This window comes from Coenobita brevimanus, chromosome 86, assembly GCF_032717465.1.
Source record: "Coenobita brevimanus isolate Jiangsu-jjx chromosome 86, ASM3271746v2, whole genome shotgun sequence".
Taxonomy (NCBI): Eukaryota; Metazoa; Arthropoda; class Malacostraca; order Decapoda; family Coenobitidae; genus Coenobita; species Coenobita brevimanus.
The window spans coordinates 23,713,998-23,733,997 of NC_137039.1; the positions used below are offsets into that span (position 1 = coordinate 23,713,998).

Sequence of the window (20,000 nt, forward strand, 5' to 3'; positions counted from 1 at the left end):
ATTTGCCACTAAATGCATGTTTGTATTGTGGTTTATCTGTCTATCTGTATCTGCCTGTCTATCTATCTATCCATCTATCTGTCAGCTGTGTCTCTTTATCCATCTATCTATCGATCGATCAATCTATCTTTACGGTATATATTTCTCCCTCCATTATTTTATTGCAAATCCATTACCTAGCTTGCCAAACACACCAATCGCGTCAGACAGTAAGCATCTGTCTTATGGTTTACCTGTATTTTTTGTTACTTTACCTACACCACTTTCGTCATCCGTACTATGATGTATTATTTCTCCCATATTATTTTTTTCTCATTTGTTTAATATTCTCGCCAAACAGGTATTGCACGCTTACTATACACAGGATGGTCTATACATAACGTTCCTCTTCCACTCTGTCGGGTTGTTTCTCGTGTGATTAAGGGACGGCTCAGCGTTATCTGTGTCTATTCCGCAATATTTTTTTCATTTCTACTCCCACTTCCGTACTTATTCCCACACCAGCAGACTGCTCCGTCCTCACAACACATGATACCGCCATGTAAATCTATATTCTTGTTTATTTCTCCTTTATTTCATTACTGATCTAAAACATACATGTATATATCCACATCCTATTACGTCTACTGTATTTAAGTCTCCCATATATTATTACAGGTACTGGTATATGTATGTACTGTTGTGTATATATGTATGTGTAATGGCGTCTGTGTATATATATGTATGTGTAATGACGTCTGTGTATATATGTATGTGTTATGACGTCTGTGTATATATATGTATGTGTAATGACGTCTGTGTATATATATGTATGTGTTATGACGTCTGTGTATATATATATGTGTAATGACGTCTGTGTATATATATGTATGTGTAATGACGTCTGTGTATATATGTATGTGTTATGACGTCTGTGTATATATATGTATGTGTAATGACGTCTGTGTATATATATATATATGTATGTGTTATGACGTCTGTGTAAATATGTGTTATGACGTCTGTATGTATACAGTATGTATGTATTATGACGTCTGTGTATATATGTATGTTATGACGTCTGTGTATATATACGTATGTGTAATGACGTCTGTGTATATATGTACGTTATGACGTCTGTGTATATATGTACGTATTATGACGTCTGTGTAAATATATGTATGTGCTATGACGTCAGGTGTATATAATTCTCCCCTATCTTATTACAGGTACTAGACGCATCAGGTAACAAGCTAATGAGCCTGGTGGAGACGGCCTTCAAGCACAGCATCAACCTGGAGGAACTACTACTGGGCTCCAACCTCATCACAACCATCCACTCTCAAGCCTTCACCCCCCTCACCTCCCTCCGCCGCCTCGACCTCTCCGATAACTACTTAGAAGAGGTGGATGCGTCCCTCCTGGAGCCCCTGGAACGGAGTCTGGAGGTGCTACGTCTGGATGGGAACCCGTGGAAGTGTGGGTGTGGGCTCAGCATGTTGTGGGCTTGGTTACAGGATCATCTATCGTACATGCCAGACCCTACCAAGCTTACCTGTCACTTGCCAAAGGTAGGTGTGTGTGTGTGTGTGTGTGTGTGTGTGTGTGTGTGTGTGTGTGTGTGTGTGTGTGTGAATGCTACCAGACGTGCATCGACCATAATATCAAGTGGGTTTTATTCGCCTATTACCACAGTGGAGTGTTTTGTTGATTCACTCCCCTGATTTAGTACCTACTCCCCCTAAACACCCTGCCCTCTAATTGGCCCTAATTGCTCCTTTAAGGCCTGGGTTATTACATCGTTAACTCCTGGCGTGGTGAAGCTAACACTTAATTTTGTTCTACCTGATGATGGCCGAGTTTCCCCTTCAACCCCCGATTTCTTTTTCTTTTTTTAAGGCAGACGATTTTATTTAGCGACTATATTCAAGACTAATGACGAAGAGATTGAGTCCATATCTAACCCCTCCAGCTCGAAATCTCTCTCCTAAGCAGACTGAAATCGTCTGAAAGTAACAAGTATAAAAGAAAAGTACGTTCTTGTTCTGAAAGGGTTGTTCAGCTTAAGAAAACCTGACCAAGAGAGGATTTGTGATGTTTTTTTTTTAAGGTTTTATTTGATTACGAAGGAAGTCTTGGCAGAATATTTTATCCTTAGACAGGGATTAAAGTTGATGATGAAGATAATGATGAAGATGATAATGATGACGATATGATAGCAAGAGTATTTTTTTGTAAGTAAATGCTACATCTATTTCCTCAACAAACCATGAACAAGGAACTGTACATGACATAATCGTGGAATACCCATCCAGAAATACTTGTTCAAAAACGAAGAAAAACTCGAATAACATCATCCCTCATTGTTGCTTCAGTGAGGCGGGGAGGCTGATGTGGGAAAGATCATCATCATCATCATCATCATCCTAGTTCTAATTCCCATCCAAGAAAGTGGGGTGGAGGTTGACGTAAAAATATCATCATTATCACCATCATCATCATCCTAGTTCTAATTCCCATCCAAGAAAGTGGGGTAGAGGTTAACGTAAAACTATCATCATCTTCATCATCCAGATGGGGAGGAGGGAAAAACTACCGTATATTAGCCAAGTGACTTTCATAAACCCGAGCCATTCACATAAAGATAAAATTTTCCATATATTTTCGTGTAAATGTCATATAAATCGACGGCTCAGAGGTAAAGCCGTATTATTTAATGCCTCGCCTGGTTGCATTGGACATTATTGAGGTTTATGGAGTATTTATATTACGTGGCTGAATACACGAAGCAGAAATCAGGTGTATTTGTCATGAAGGCTCGTATATCACACACACATACATACTCATATATTACACACACACACACACACACACACACACACACACACACACACACACACACACACACACTGGAATCTCATGAAAAGGTCAGTGTTGCCGGCAGGATTGGATTACGTAATAGTTAATACCGGATTGAATTATGTAACAGTATCTTCTGTCTGATGTTTTTGTACCGTTTTCTGTTCGATTTTACTCCTAGTGTTTTTTGTTTTTTTGTTTTTTTAATTTTTTTAGTAAGTTTTGTTGTGAATCTGGCTTTGTGGGATTTATTATTTATTTGATTTCTCTGATTTTCCTGGTTTACGTTCTCTTTTTTCTATGTTCTGAATTTTTTGTTTTCGTGACTCTCTCTCTCTCTCTCTCTCTCTCTCTCTCACACCCACACACACCCACACACATTTCCCTGCCGTGTGCACCAAATTGCCATCTTCCCCGAATCACCAAGACAGAGCTGGTTTCCATTGTTATCATGCCATCTGCCGTGTTGGGATAAAGATATGACTTTTTTGCTTTTGTTTCTTACTTTCTTCTTTTTTAAGTTTTTTGACTTTTTTTTTTGGGGGGGGCTTATTTCGTTGTTCATTCTTTTTAACTTTTTTATATTTTTTTGACGTTGCATTTGTTTTTGTTGTCTTTTATTTCTTCTTTATATCTTGTTACTGACTATTGTTTTTTTTTTCTCTCTCTTACTTTTTTTTTTTACTTTTTCTGAAGTCCTATTAGTCTGTTCTCTGTCTCTGTCTCTCTCTCTTTCTCCTTTTTGCTGTTTCCCTGTTTATGTTTTTCTGTTTCTAGTATTGATTTTTTTTTTATCTTGTTGCTTTATAATGTTTTTCATCAATGTCGTCCATTTTTCTTCTTTCTTCACGTACCTTTGTTTTGTTACTTTTATTGTCTTTGTCCTTTCCTTCTGTTGCTGTTCTATTGCCTTTGTCCTTTCTTTACGATACTGTTTTATTGTTTTTGTCCTTTTTCTGTTAGTGTTATTATCTTTGTCCTTTCTTTCTGTTAGTTTTATTATATTTGTCCTTTCTGTTACTGTTTTATTGTTTTTGTCCTTTTTCTGTTAGTTTTATTGTCTGTCATTTTTCTGTTAGTTTTATTGTCTTTGTCCTTTCTTTCTGTTAGTCTTATTGTCTTTGTCCTTTCTTCTGTTACTGTTTTACTGATTTTGTCCTTTTCTGTTAGTTTTATTGTCTTTGTCCTTTCTCTGTTGCTGTTTATTGTCTTTGTCCTTTACTTCTGTTGCTGTTTTCTTGTCTTTGTTCTTTCTTTACGTTAGTGGTTTATTTTTTGTTCCTTCTCTTACTTTTTTATTGGTTATTCTTCGTCTTGTCTGTTACTTTTTACCAATTTTAATGCCTGTTTTTTTCCTGTTCTTTTCTTTGTCGCCTTTATTTTCTTCGTCTACTTTTTACTGCTATCATTTTGTCTGGACGGTGGGTATAAGAGCGGAAATGGTGATATGTGAAGGTGTGTGTGGCACGTTAGGACAGCTGGGCTTCAGGGAACGGGCTATTAGGACAGCTGGGCTTCAGGGAACGGGCTATGAAGTCTATGCTCAGAGTAGGAATAAAAGGTAGAATATAGAAAGGTTTTTGTACTAAAGGGGTTGACATGAGATTGGAATGTGTTTAATGAATTCCTCAGTTCCTGTGTGTGTGTGTGTGTGTGTGTGTGTGTGTGTGTGTGTGTGTGTGTGTGTGTGTGTGTGTGAAAGATTTCTTAGGCTGATTTGCGTTGGAACTCTTTACTTTGTTAGGACACACACACACATACACACACACACACACACACACACACACACACACACACACACACACACACACACCAGAGAGAGAGAGAGAGAGAGAGAGAGAGAGAGTTATCTTTCTTTTCACTTCAAAGCGTTTTCTGGAACGAGATAGAATATTGGTTCACACATTGCTGAGATGTCTTTGTTCTTTTTTTCCAGTTATTTGTGATGAGAGAGAGAGAGAGAGAGAGAGAGAGAGAGAGAGAGAGAGAGAGAGAGAGAGAGAGAGAGATTACTGGGATTGGGTGGGAAAGCTCTCTTGTGCAGATTTGTTGGCTATTTCTTATTTCGGTATGAGAGAGAGAGAGAGAGAGAGAGAGAGAGAGAGAGTCCATTAAAAATATCCATTTGTACATACACAGCATACACGAAGGAAAAGTTAAAAAAAAAAAAAACATGGGAGCCAGACCGTAGTAAAGAAAACCAGATTTAAAAAAAACACGAAATAAATAAAAGGCGCTAGAGCAAGAGAGAGAGAGAGAGAGAGAGAGAGAGAGAGAGAGAGAGAGAGAGAGAGAGAGAGAGAGAGAGATTACTGGTGAGCGAAACGAGAGGCAAAAGACGACAGTATACAAAGTAAAATAAAACGAAATAATACGAAAATACTGAGGACGAAGGCAGAGGGGAAGGGAACTTGGGAGAAATGAATAGTCAATAAATTAAACCATAAATAAAAATAATAAAAAGAAAAATAAAGGAGCCGAAGTAGGTAAATGTTAAATGAGTAAAAAAAACAGTAGAAGAAGACAGCGAGGTAGAAAAAGGAGACAATGATGATAAAGTTAATAAGGAGAGAAGACAAAATAAAAGAAAAAAAAAAAGAAAATAAACAATTCACAGAGATAGCGATGATAGAGATAAGGAGAGCAATTAAAGTAAATGAATGTAAAATAAAATATAAAAAGAGAGAAAGTTAATAAAGTTAATAAGGAGGGCGAGAGAGGATGGGAAAGAAATAAAAGATAGACAACGATGATAGAGTTGAATAAGGAGAGCAAGAGAACAAATGGAAGACTATAAATGATAGAGATAACGATGATAAAGTGTTGAATAAGGAGAGAGAGAAGATAATGAAGAGTAGAAAAGAGATAGAGATATAACAGTGATAAAGCAGAGTAAGGAGAGCAAGGGAAGACATTAAAGAGAGATACAAGAGATAAATACAAAGATAACGCTGATATAATAGAATAAAGAGAGATAACGACGATAAAGCATAGTAAGGAGAGCAAGAGAGTATATTAAAGAAAGAGAGAAATAAGAAATATATAGAAAGATAACGCTGAAAAAATAAATAGAGAGAACGACGATAAAGAAGAGTAAGGAAAGCAAGACAAGATTTTAATGAAAGCGAGAAATAAGAGATAAAAAGAAAGATAACGCTGATAAAGTTGAAAAAGTAAAGTAAAAATAAAGGATAAACAGATAAATAAAGGCCACGAGAGGAAGCCGGTCAGAGAGGAAAACCGGGGAAGCGATAACGATGATAAAGTTGAGGCAACGGGTCGCCAACGCGGAGACTGAGCCAGCAGGGGAGATGAAGGAGATTAGTTGAACGTGTGTGTGTGTGTGTGTGTGTGTGTGTGTGTGTGTGTGTGTGTGTGTGAGAGAGAGAGAGAGAGAGAGAGAGAGAGAGAGAGAGAGAGAGAGAGAGAGAGCTGTTTCGCCATTCACTTTAAGACATTTTCTGGAAGGAGGTGGACTTATTTCTTCGGCATTTTCCAACAAGCTTTTGAGTACGATTGCTGTGACATTTTCAGCGCTGTGTGTGTGTGTGTGTGTGTGTGTGTGTGTGTGTGTGTGTGTGTGTGTGTGTGTGTGTGTGTGTGTGTGTGTGTGTGTGTGTGTGTGTGTGTGTGTGTGTGTGTGTGTGAGAGAGAGAGAGAGAGAGAGAGAGAGATGGGCTGCCGTAATGTATACGGCATCTATAAAAGAGTAAGAGATCACGGTCTGGGATGAGGGAGTTTGGTAAATGGTGAAGATTTATCAGGGAAATGGTTCTCTCTCTCTCTCTCTCTCTCTCTCTCAAGTGCCATGGTGCAGCAAAGATGAATAAAGATAAGCTCACTAGATAATTTCACTATGTATATTGCTTTTATCTTTTCTTGTACGTTATTAGCGCCAATTCTACTTCTTCTTAATCTACTCCATCTACGTGAGCCTCTTCTTCTTCCTCTCGGTCTCCTCCTCCTCCTCCTCCTTCTTCTCCATCTTCTTCTTGCATTAGTAACCAAGGAGTATTTATCTAGGCGTAAGAGACAAAAAAAATCGCTGGGAAAAAAATATATTAACGAAATCACCTGAAGAAACCATGATATGTCCCTCAGGAAGTTCTGTGCATGTCTTACGAATTCTTGGGACTGACTTGAAGCACAGAAACATTTCTGTTTGCAGACTCCCCCCCCTTCTCTCTCTCTCTCTCACACACACACACACACACACACACACACACAATATCTGAAACATGTTATGGCAATCGCAAATCTCAAAAGTAAACTGGAAAATGTTAAAAGCAGTAGTCAGCCTCGATACAGAAAATGTTTTAAAGTGAACGGGAAGACAACTCTCTCTCTCTCTCTCCCTCTCTTGCAACTAGATGATGGTGTAATGGTTAGGAGATCCTGCCCGTAACTTGAAAAAAACCAGAGTTCGATTCCCGTGCCGATCAGACCCACGAACAAAATTAGTTCCAATATGTCCTTGTTCACTCAGCAGTACAATTAGGGACCTGGATGTAAAGTTGACTGTTGCATGTCGTATTCTTAGGGAATACTGTATATGTAAAGTTTGCTTGATTTACTGGCCCTCGTGTGGTCAATTTTTTTCCTTTTTTTTCCTATTTTCTCTCTTTTTTGCTGCTGTTGAAGAAAATTGTTTAGATGTTACCAGAATATACAGTAAGCCTAAACATGTTCGACTGCGGACAAAAATATCGTTCCACTTTTTGGTCGCGCAATTATGAGGCTCTTACGTGACATTCTGGAGTTTGGAATATCGCATCACTGGGTTTGGATACTTTGTGCTCACCGTCTCACTGCATATCGTTAAAGAATGGTGGATGAGCATTTATGTCCGCGATGATGCACTGCTTGACGTGTAGTTTTTTTTTTTTTTTTTATATATATATAATCTCCTCCTGGTCACCTTTTTGTATAATTACCTACATACCTAAGTTTTTCGTCCTTAGTCGCTTTCTCGATGTTTGTATTTTAGTGATATATTTGAGGTTTATTTACTTTTGCTGATATTTTTATTGATCTATCTATCTATCTATTGCCAGACGCCTCAATCCCGTTTGGGGTGGCCACAAACAAATCGCCTCCAAGTCGCCCTGTCCCCCGCCATTTCACTCCCCTGCTCCCAGCTCACACCCCCCTCTCTCATATACCTCTCCACCCCATCCCTCCATCTCATCCTCGGCCTCCCCCTCCCTCTTTCCCCCTCCACCTCACTCACATACACTCTCTTCGTCAGTCTTTCACCCTCCATCCTCTCCACATGGCCAAACCACCTCAGTGTGTTCCTCATAACGCTTCCTATCACATCCACATCAACACCACAACGCTCCTTTATATCCTCATTCGTCAGCCTGTCTCTCCATGTGACTCCACAGGCTCCTCTTAAATAACTCATTTCCACAGCTCTCACTCGTGACTTGTGTCCTTCCAACAACGTCCAAGCTTCACTTCCGTACGTTAGAGTTGGTATCACAATACTGTCATGTAGTAACTTTTTCACTTCCACGCTCACTTCCCTGTTTCTTATCACTGCTTTCAAGGAACCAGCAACCTTTCTTCCCTGCTGTACCCTTTCAAGCACTTCACTCTCCAAACCTCCATCCTTACTCATCACACTACCCAAGTACTTAAACGTACTCACATTTTCCAATTCCTCACCATCCAACCTCGCTGTACATTCACTGATACATACGAGTATATCAGCCTCAGCCACCGTTTTTTTTTTTTTCTGATATATTTACCTCAGCCATATTCAATACTGTAATTACTTCTATCGATAACTTTGACTGATATATTGACTTGTCTCAGCGATTTTTATTCACCATTTCCCTTCCTGCAGACTCTGACAGGGCGATCTTTCTTGGAGCTGGGATCGTCTGTGTTGTGCCCTCAGCCCCTCATCGTGCGACTGGCAGCAAGGGACGTCAGCAGCCAGTCACTCCTCCTGTCTTGGGACGCCTCCAACGAGTCCACCTTCAGGGGCTTTAAGGTTGGAAATTCTTGGTTGGCGTCGTGTGTGTGTGTGTGTGTGTGTGTGTGTGTGTGTGTGTGTGTGTGTGTGTGTGTGTGTGGCTCAGGGGCGTCACGGTAGAAGATTCACGGTTTGATTTGTTTCTGATGTGGCAGGTAATGGAACGCATCTACTCGCGCGCTACCATCAGGCGACTACGCAGAGTGACGTGCACGATGGTTTCCTATAACTCAGTATTCCAGGAAACCATTTACTAGAGTGGTTAATGGCCCCAAGCACAAGAACCCCCGGTGGTCTAGTGCAGTGGTTCTTAAAATGGGGTGCGACGACCCTCTTCTGGGGCTGCGAAACACGCCAGTCAGTTCAATTACAACGATGTTATACTTGAAGCCACTGAGTGTAGCACAATGGCTGACTGTATTTCTAATCCATTAAACTATTGTGTGTCACTACTCTTAGTATGCCACCTTGATTGAAGTGTGAATCTGAAGTCAAATAAAAATGGACAAAGTATCTAAATCCGTTTATGACATGGGATGCGAGAAGATTTGGAAAACCGAAGGGATGCCCCTCCCCCCTAAAAAAAAAAAAAAAAAAAAAAAAAAAAAAAAAAAAAATTGTTCCACTGGTATGCTGTGTTAAGGTGCTTCAGCAGGATGTGACCCATAAACGCTTAAGTCTGAGAGTAGGTTCAGGTTAATTACTCACCCAGTGCTACTTAGGGAAGGGAGACATAGTACTCTTTTGTAAATGCGTGGACTATCATAGCTCCGGGTCCGAACGCTCTTGCTGTGGCAGTAAAAGAAAATTGTGGACGAGTTGAATAATTGATGGTGTGGATTGATTACTGGGAGTTTTGGCAGGTTTTCTACGTATTTTGTACTGCTTGTTGATAGTTGTTGTTATTATTATTATTATTATTACTATTATTATTATTAATAATATTATTACTATATTGAGTCTGTGTTGACATTTGATTATTTATTGATTACTGAGTGTGAGGGTTGATAGTGGATTGTTAACATTCTTGACTGACTGGCTAATTGTTGATAGATTTTTTCTTTTTAGTAAGGAATGCCGTGATGAATGTTGCGTGTGTCAGTGCGGGTTGTGAGGCGTCAGTTACAGCTCTCTTTAATGGGACACCTGCAGCCAAACCACCTTTAGGGCCTTCAGGTTGTTGGTCTAAGTTGGTGGGAAAATTGTTGATGATAATACTGTGTGAGCTGCGGCCACGTTAGTCTGACTGAATGATGCTCAGTGACTTTAATAACGATGAGACATTTTGAGACATTTTCCCGTATATGTCTGTCTCTGTGTCCATCTGTCTAGTTATCCGTCAGTCTCTAGGTGTGTCTTTGTCTGTCTTTCTGCAAGTGCGTATGTATGTGTATTGTGAGATGTGTTAGAAATCTGGCCTTATGGTGGGGGGAGGCAGAAACGAGTCCATAAAAGAACGTCCAAGACCTACGTCCTTATCTAATCTAACGTAATCCGATGTAACAGAGAAGTTCCATCGTTTTATTTATCTTTGTTGCCGCGTAAATAATGGTGTCTTACAGCGTTGACCAGTACCAGAATAAAAAAGAAAAATGTCTAAGAATTGGCACACCTATTGATTCCATGTACTAAATTCCCGGTAGTGTGTGTGTGTGTGTGTGTGTGTGTGTGTGTGTGTGTGTGTGTGTGTGTGTGTGTGTGTGTGTGTGTGTGTGTGTGTGTGTGTGTGTGTGTTTTGGCTACTTATGCACTACAACCCTTCATTTGCGTCTTAGGAGGGCCTGATGGTTTCTTGATGAATAGATGACGATATTGGATAGCCATTCATCACACAGGGGGTGACGTGGCCTGGTAGTGAAAGACTGGAGGAATGATTTCAGGGATAGGATCATTTTTTTCCAGGAAGCACGTGGTTAAGTTGCATCGACATTTATTTCGAAACACCTGCCCTGGAAAAAAAAAAAAAAAAAAAAAAAAACTTTGTATTGAAGGGGTAAGACCAGATCACCGCATATTTCGACCCTTTCAGCCTGAGGACGTATCAGTTTTATTCTTGCTATTCATCCAGTTAGTAAAATAAGGCGTTTCAATCGTCACCCAACATTAACGACCCCTTTCCCCTCGCCACACCACCACCCTCCCTCACATACTCTACCACCAACTCCACCACGTTCTTAGGCCTCGATCGGAACACTGTATTACTAGTCCCACCTCCCGACATTCACCCATCAGAGGTATCCTTATATAGAGCTGATCGAAAACACTTCACTTAGCTTATTCGTATCACCCAGACCTCCTCAGTTACCAGCCTCGAATTTGGGGTGGGTGGAATTACATATGATACGCACCCGGTTTGTAAAATATGCCCACACAACATAACACAGCACCACACAGCACACTGCACACTAAGACACTGACACCACATCAACGGTGTAAGGAATCTATGGGATGACACCATATTGACAGTAGTTTCCTGCAGTTGACGAGTTTGCTTGGCCTGGTGGACTGGGGTTAAGAAACAACAACAAATGTCTCCTCTTTCGCCTCCCAGCACCACCTCACGCATGCACTCTGCTAGTCAATATCATCAATTCGTTCCACATGGCTGAACCACCTCAGAGCTTTTCTTTTTTCTCTCTTTCTTTTTCTCTACATCACATTCTTCACGAGCCCTTTAATTTGGTCAAACTTATACACAATAAATACTACACAGAATGAGGACAGACGCATTGTACCTTTGCTGTTGTGATTTATTGTGTGCTGCGTACTTGATGCACTGGTGTGGGTTTTGAGCTGAGGAAATATTTTATGCACAGATACACCACAATACGACCTTGAATACCCATGTCAGATGGTCCAGTGTATTAAGACGCTCCAGTAGGATGTGGGCTATAAGGGTTACGATCCGAAGGGTGATTGGGATTTATTTGCTTCCATGATGCCACTCAGGGAAGAGGAACTGGTAATGAGCTTTAAATATCGGGTTGGGTAGCTTAGCCCTTGGCCTCAACCCTCCTGATAAGTTAATAAAGAACGATACAGTAGAAAAATACAATGGTTACCTGGCATCCCTTGACGTCCGATCAGATTTCTACCTGACTTGCCTACTTATTATTCCTAGTCCATGTTTAGAGGATTTTGTTATGCTATTCCATGTTTAGATCATTTATTTGAATATTTTTGTGTTTAGATTATTTACTGTATTTTTTGTACACGTCTAGATGATTCATTATATTGTTCCATTTGAACATAATTCATCCTAATCTTAGTTTGTGCTTAGACTATTCATTCTGTTTTTAGTAAGTGTCCTGATGATTCTTTATGTTATTTTTTGTTTGGATCATTCATTCTTTGTCCACATTTAGATTATTTATTCTACTCTGTCCATATTTAGATTATTCATTCTATTCTTCGTCCACATTTACATTATTCGTTCTATTCTTAGTCCACATTTACATTATTCGTTCTATTCTTGGTCCACATTTACATTATTCATTCTATTCTTGGTCCACATTTACATTATTCATTCTATTCTTAGTTCACATTTACATTATTCAATCTGTTCTTCGTCCTCATTTAGATTATTCATTCTACTCTTAGTCCACATTTACATTATTCATTTTACTCTTTGTTCACATTTACATTATTCATTCTATTCCCAGTCCCCATTCACATTATTCATTCTATTCTTCGTCCACATTTAAGTTATTTATTCTATTCTTGGTCCTCATCAACAATATTCATTCTTAGTACATGTCTAGATGATTCGGTCTTATTCCATGTTTAGATTATTCATTGTGTTCTCAGCACCTCTTGGATGAATTGCATTTCTGGTTCCTCATTCACTGTACCTTCAATTGTTTAGATATGAAAGACTGGATTACGGCCATTGGTTCTGGGGGTATCTCGACAGCTATACGATGTTTATTTTAACTCAGCGTAATATTTCCATCCTTCCATCTTGAATGCTGAGCCGTAACAAAAAATTAACACTAGAATATGATGCTAGACAAGATGCTGTGGAAAAGATGCAGGACCTTAGTACTGTCTTATCCTGCCACTAAGCTACGAGAAAGAGACAAAAAAAAAAAATTAAAAAACAAAAAAGAAAAAGAAGGAAAAAGAAAAGGGAACAGAAAAAACGGAAATAAAAAAAAGAAAAATAAAGAAAATAATGTTCGCCAAGTCAAGGTGAGTGAACTATAGGTAGATTTATTTATTATTTTTTTTTTTTTGTGACTGACGCATAAATCGTTCTCTCGCGTGTTTGGTTCAAGGGACGTATATATTGACTGGCCAATCGATGGGTTGTCCCGTTCACCGCCAGATTGAGGGTTTCCTTGTAGGCTTCACTGTACGCTATTCTCCCCTCCACCTGAGTGTACTGAGTCCTGTCACCTTGACCTGGATTAATTTTCGTCCTTTTGCAGCTTATTTTACGTAGCACAGTGACAGAGAAAGACTATAAGACGGCTCAACATCCTCCCAAAGCACTTCTTCGTGACTCATCCTTCCACCTTAGTGTACGGAGTCCTTTCACCAACACTTGGCTTTATCCTCGTCCTTTTGCAGCTTATTTCACGTAGCACAGTGGGAGAGGAAGACTATATTACGGCTATGTATCCTTACCAAAGCACTTCTTCGTGACCGGCATTGTCCTCTAGTGCTAATATATTGTTACAGCTGAGCATTCAAGTTGGAGAGATGGCATTTTTAGGTCAGGTTAAAGTAAACAGAGTATAGTTGATAAAGGTAATGATTTATGATAGGATTATACACAATGTAGTAGTTTACAGATTAATTATTATTATTATTATTATTGTTATTATTATTATTGCTGTTATTATTATTATTCTTACCGGTATCAATATTCCTGTAAACATATTCTTGACATTTTACGTTTCCTTCATACACAGATATTATTGATACGTACAGTAGACAATTAGTTCATTATTTTCATGGTAGTCTGTTAACAAGTAAAAATGTGTGTGTGTGTGTGTGTGTGTGTGTGTGTGTGTGTGTGTGTGTGTGTGTGTGTGTTTCGTACCATACACACAACTCTTCCCCGTACACCATCTTCACTCCCTCCTACCCCTCCAAAAGCATCTGACAACGCAGTATATCAACTTTGCGTGGACGTTGTGGCGCTGTGTTATTCAGTTTGTGGGTAATTCATTGTCGTGTATTATATAGCGGCTGCCCAGGATTATTCATTATTTATTACCCCACAACACACACCCTTGCACTGCCTTCACTGAGGGTACCGTCTTCGATTTAGGCATGTTTGTGTTTCATAAATATAAGAAAAATACATAAATACGTGAATAAAAAGAGAGAGAGAGAGAGAGAGAGAGAGAGAGAGAGAGAGAGGGGGAGATGCGGTGGATAATTGTTGGTGTACTTGTCTGGCGATGCGTGTCGCCCAAATCAAGGGTACGAACCCCAACCGTGACAGACATTTAAGTGGCCGATGGTTGTGTTTTTTTCTCTCTCTCTCTCTCTCTCTCTCTCTCTCTCTCTCTCTCTCTCACACACACACACACACACACACACACACACACACATCGGTTTTCACATGTAGGCTATCCCTTGCTTCCTGCAGACACCCCATCCCCACTGGTACTTTCTCAGCATGGGGAAGGGGTAAAATATGGCTGTCACTCTCCCTCCTGAAGAGAAGGCTTGTTGTGCTACACTGAACCCACTGTGGACTAATACATACAGACAGACACATACATACATAACGTGTGTGTGTGTGTGTGTGTGTGTGTGTGTGTGTGTGTGTGTGTGTGTGTGTGTGTGTGTGTGTGTGTGTGTGTGTGTGTGTGTGTGTGTGTGTGTGTGTGTGTGTGTGTGTGTGTGTGTGTGCAGTGACGTTCATGTTTATGTAAACCGGACAAGCACGAACCTTAAAAGTTTGATGCCAGAAGTCCAAGGATCTGGCTTAGTATCTGGCATTGTGTGTTTACTGATACACACACACACACACACACACACACACACACACACACACACACACACACACAGAATACATATTACGTAAATGTCACAAATACGAGTACTTACATACATCCATTACGTACACACATGCATACATACTCACGTGCAATTCATACGTAGGCACATACATATACGTACACATCTACACACACATGCATATACACATACGTAGGTACATTGATCGGATTGGGTATGTGACAGTAGTGGAAGCAACACGCCAAACCTCAGTACACACACACACACACACACACACACACACACACACACACACACACACATTCCCGTCCCACTCACCATTTCACCACACCTCCCACAATACCGTTACATCACACCACACCACACCACTCACACCTACCACAGCACTTCACCCACATCAGTCCAACTCCACATCATTCCACACAGCGTTCACACTACACCAGATCCACACCACACGTCTCCATGAACGCCCTGCTACACCACCTTACCCACACCAGTTCCAACTCACCCACGTCACACCACCTCACAAACCAATCCCACACCACACTACACCACCCCCACTCTTCTCTCCCATCCATACAACACCACACTCACACCACAACTACCACACCACTCTACCACCCCCAACACTCCACTGCACCACTCTTACACTCCACAAACCTCCACAGCTGCACCATCTACACCACACCACACCACACTACACCGCAACACCCACACACACACATCACCACAAGACGCCCCCACACCTCCCACGCGACAGGCACCGAGAGTTGCATGTGAGTATCGACGTGTGTGTGTGTGTGTGTGTGTGTGTGTGTGTGTGTGTGTGTGTGTGTGTGACTGGAATCTGTGACATAATCTGTTTACCTCGACCGCCTCCATTCCTTCACACACACACCGGTTAGGAATGTTAAACACTTGGCCACCAGGGCGTCTTTACTCTTCCCTTCTTCCTAACACCCTAGCGATTTTATTCAGTTTCCGAGACACCTTTCACAGTGGAGCAGTTTAAGGAAGATATTCGGTGACCCCTTTGTATGCGACGGGGCTCTAAGGTAAGAAAATGGAATATAAAAAAAAATTTCGTTGACGTGAAGGGAGTTGAAGGTGTTTGGAATAGAGTAGGCGAGTGGGAGGTGGGTAGGAGGTTTTGGAAAGTGGCAGAAAAAGAAACTGAAAGATGGATTACTGGTTTAAATGGGAGAGTATAAGATAAGCAGCGTGGAAATTGGAGTGAATCGGTGAGCCAGGATAAGAACAGGATCGATTCGTGTCATAAAATACTTGGAATGTCACATGGAAGCAAAAATATATTGATAAACGCTGACTGGTTTGCGTAAAGTAGTATTGTATGTGGCAGGAAGTAGATAAAGTATGAATGTAAGTCGATATGGCCGGGATAAGAAAATATGTTGTGTAGGGTGGCAATATTGCGGGAAAGAAACATTGGAAAAGTTACGTGAGATAGCATGAAGGACGATCAGTTGAGTCCGAAAAAAAGAAAGAAAAAAAAAAGTGGATTGGTATTGGTAAGATAGGAATGTCAAGGGAGAAGAAATATTGATATACTGATTAGCAACGCCAACGCGGACTTACACAGCATGAAGGACGATTGGTCGAGTTAGAAGGAAAAGAAAGAAAAAAGAAATGGGTTTGTGAGAAAGGAATGTCGCGGGAAAAGAAATATTACCGTACTCGAGTTGGGAACACGAAAACGTTTGAGATAGAATGAAGGACTGTTGGCTGAGTCAGGGGAAAAATGGGTCAGTTTGTGAAAGTTAGGAATGTCACAAGGAAAATGGTGATATACGCGTGTTAGGCATCTGAACTCCATGAATACGCGGACGTGTTTGTGTGGCATATTGTTCCTGCCTCCAGACGATTTAATTCGACGTAGGAATGGAGTTTAGTAATAGTAGTAGTAGTAGTAGTAACCCCGGTCTGTCTGGATGTTTAGTAGTGAGGGAGATAATTAAGGCCTTAACCCATCCCGTTCGAACAGTCTCTCCTGCAGTGAATAAAATAGTCTAATGGCAAAACGTATATAATCGGATTTAAGGGGTTATAGAAGTCATAACTGCAACCCCAGGCTCATCTGAACGTGAACCCAGTGGACTGCAGACTGATATTTGCCCTCCTCCTGCAGTGCGCCATCATTTTAGCGGGGGAGATGGGGAGGGAGTTGAGGGACGTTTGTATAACCAGGCACAGGAGCAGCTTGGTTATGTCGGTGTTACCACGTGAAGGCGCCCTCTCCAGCGCTGTTGAAGGGGTGAAGACTGCTTGATATAGAGCGAAGGACAGGTGTTTCAGCCAGTGTGTGTGTATGTGTGTGGGGGTGGTGGAGGGGTGTGGGGGTGAGGTGGGGGGTGGTCAGATGGTTAGATGGATGGGTAGGTGGGTGTGGGCTATGAATGTCACGGAAAAAGACAGGTTGATGGACATGAATTATTGATGCTAACCTTTTCCCTCAGACGGCGTTGTTTTGATGTTATTCTTACATCCAGGCGATCTCATTCAACCTTGTAATGGTTTCTTATATTAAAAGAGACAAGGAATGCAGTATCTGACCTCTGCGTTTCAACACTTCTCCTAAAATGAATAAAAGCGTTTGGAAGTCGAAAAAAAAAAATCAGATGAATAAAAGCGTTTGGAAGCTGAAAAAAATCAAAAGTACAGAACATTGAAATAAATAAGGTAAAGCTACGTGTGATGGAGGGAAGGACGGCCAGTTGAAAAAAAAAAAAAAAAGTTGAATCGTAAATAACAGCAAGTTGAGTTTTCTTCACCTAATCTAGGCGTAAGATTCCCGTCTCTCCATCTTGAACGCTGAGTTGTAACAATAGCTTAGTACTTGAATACGATGCTAGTCACGAAGAAGTTCAGTAGGAAGGATGTACAGCTCTAGCATTATCTTATTCTGACATTGAGCAACGGGAAATAAGCTGCAAAAGGACGAAGATCTACTAATTAAAATAAATAATTGTACTGTAGGAATGTCTTGGGAAAAATGCAATATAAACTGAGTAGGAGTAGGAAGTTTTTTTTTTTTTTTTTTAATAGAATGAGGGGCAATTAACTGAGCCAGGATATGAAAGAATGATGGGTGTATTATTGTATGACTGACACGTGAGTACACTGTTATTTCCATGGAACGTGATAGGAAGAAAAGCGTTGAAAGTATTATTATTATTATTATTATTATTATTATTAGCAGTAGTAGTAGTAGTAGTAGTAGTGGTGGTGGTGGTGGTACTAGTGGTGGTGGTAGCAGAGTAGTAGTAGTAGTAGTAATAGAAGTAGTAGTCGTAGTAGTAGTAACGAAGAAAGTAAAATATGCCGTAACAGATGCGGGAGCTTCAGGGTTCTTCAACTACGGTATCCTCTTGATATGATGTGGTGTGGTGGTAATGAATCCGGAAAAACTTTAGTGAAAGATAGACTGACGGGGCCGCTCTTAGAGATGTTCCCGCATCTATAAATACGTCTTTGGCCTGATGGGGTTAATTATACAGCCATTTGTATTGTCATAAGGCGACCTGTGATTAGACGTGACCTGGCGACGAACGACGGCGGGACACGAACTATTAAAACGCAAGTGGAGGTGAGTGTCTGTCGAGCTGCTAAAGGCTATTGCGTCTCAGAGAATCCATGCAGAAGGCCAGTATATGCAAAGGAAACGGAGTAGAGACCAATTCGTGCAAAAGAAACCACGCTGAGCCTATTTCGTGCACGACAAACCCGACAGGAAACAATGCCATACGTGATGAAAGGCTATGTATACCAAAGACACAAAGCAGAACCCAATTCGTGGTAAAGAAACGGCACTGAGCCAATTTAGTGCAAGAAAAAAACAACAGAAAACCAAGGCATGCAAAAGAAACCAAACAGAACCCAATCCGTGGAAAAGAAACCAAATTCAACCCTACGAAGTCCGATAGAAAACAGTACACGCAAATCCCAACACAAGAAAAACAAAGTAAAACAAAGCAAAAGAAAACAAGCAGAACCCCATTCGTGCTTAAGAAAATAAAAGAAAAACTACTATACACGCAAAACGACAGATCAAGTCAAGTAGAACCCGTGGAGCCCCTTTGAAACCCAAGAACCCGCGTTCATCCACCGGGGAATACTCCATTTTGAGATTATCGTACTGTAGAATGGCATGGCATGAGGTAGGCACTTTTGGCACGCCCCCCTGGGAGTACCAACATGGCTGTGAGGGACACGGTAACGGCTTCAAGCACGTGAGAGACCGTAGTGTAGCAATGCAAGGATTCATTTCACTCCACCCTGCTCCCTTATTATTCTCTCATTCTCTCTCTCTCTCTCTCTCTCTCTCTCACCCACCCACACACACACACACACACACACACACAGTTCTGATGTTTACACTTTCGTAGACAGTTCTGATATTTGTGCATGCCTTCGTAGACGTTTTTAGTACTGGCCCACGCATTCCCCGCCCGTCTTAAGATACAGGTATATGGAATAGATGCAAAAGGATTGACCCTCTCCACTTCCCTCATCCAATGTACTACGTGAGGCGACACTACCGCCTTCTCCTTGCTGTGTAAGCAGCCTTGTGACTCGTATAACACAGAAAGGGGAGTTGGACATGGAACTTTTTTTCACTAATTCCTGTCCTGAAAGAGATGCAAGAGGCATACCTTTGATCACTGCGTCCCGTGTTATTATAAAAACAGGATTTGAATAATAATACCAACTACACAATGTTGAAAAGCCCTAGTCATGCAGAAATTAAAATGCGGTAATTACTGCTTGTTGTGAGAAGCAACTTAAAGGGTATGGGTGGGGGCTGGAAACTCCCTTCATAATAATGAGCAGAAGCCCACCGCCGAGCACTTGACTTTCAGATGCCTTGAACAGTTGCGGATATGTCTTTGTAGCTATACTGCATTGTGATAAATAACGAGACGGCGAGTAATACGTATCAGAACCCAGTGATACCATTGAGAAAAGTAGGTACAAGTTGCATAATTATTCGACTAAAAGCTGAAACGATATTTTGACCGCAGTCTCTTAAGAGTGTGGAGGGATTCTGTTATTTGGGGGACATGAAATGGGGTGGAGGTGGGGCTGGAGCTAGTTCGGTGTCAAGGGTAAGGAGTGGTTGGAAAAATCTTAGGGAGTTGTTGCCTCTCTTGACAATGAGAGGTCACTCCCCCCTTGCTAATGGGTC

At 40.8% G+C, this 20,000-nt stretch overlaps 1 protein-coding gene across 1 annotated transcript in view; it reads left to right on the forward strand.

Annotated features, from left to right (window-relative positions):
* Positions 1 to 20,000, forward strand: part of LOC145410609 (uncharacterized) — a 41,417-nt gene that overhangs the window by 10,282 nt on the left and 11,135 nt on the right. The window contains exons 2-3 of the mRNA XM_080280721.1: positions 1,209 to 1,550; positions 8,690 to 8,839. Coding sequence (XP_080136847.1) covers positions 1,209 to 1,550; positions 8,690 to 8,839 — 492 coding nt within the window. The remainder of the gene's footprint in view (positions 1 to 1,208; positions 1,551 to 8,689; positions 8,840 to 20,000) is intronic.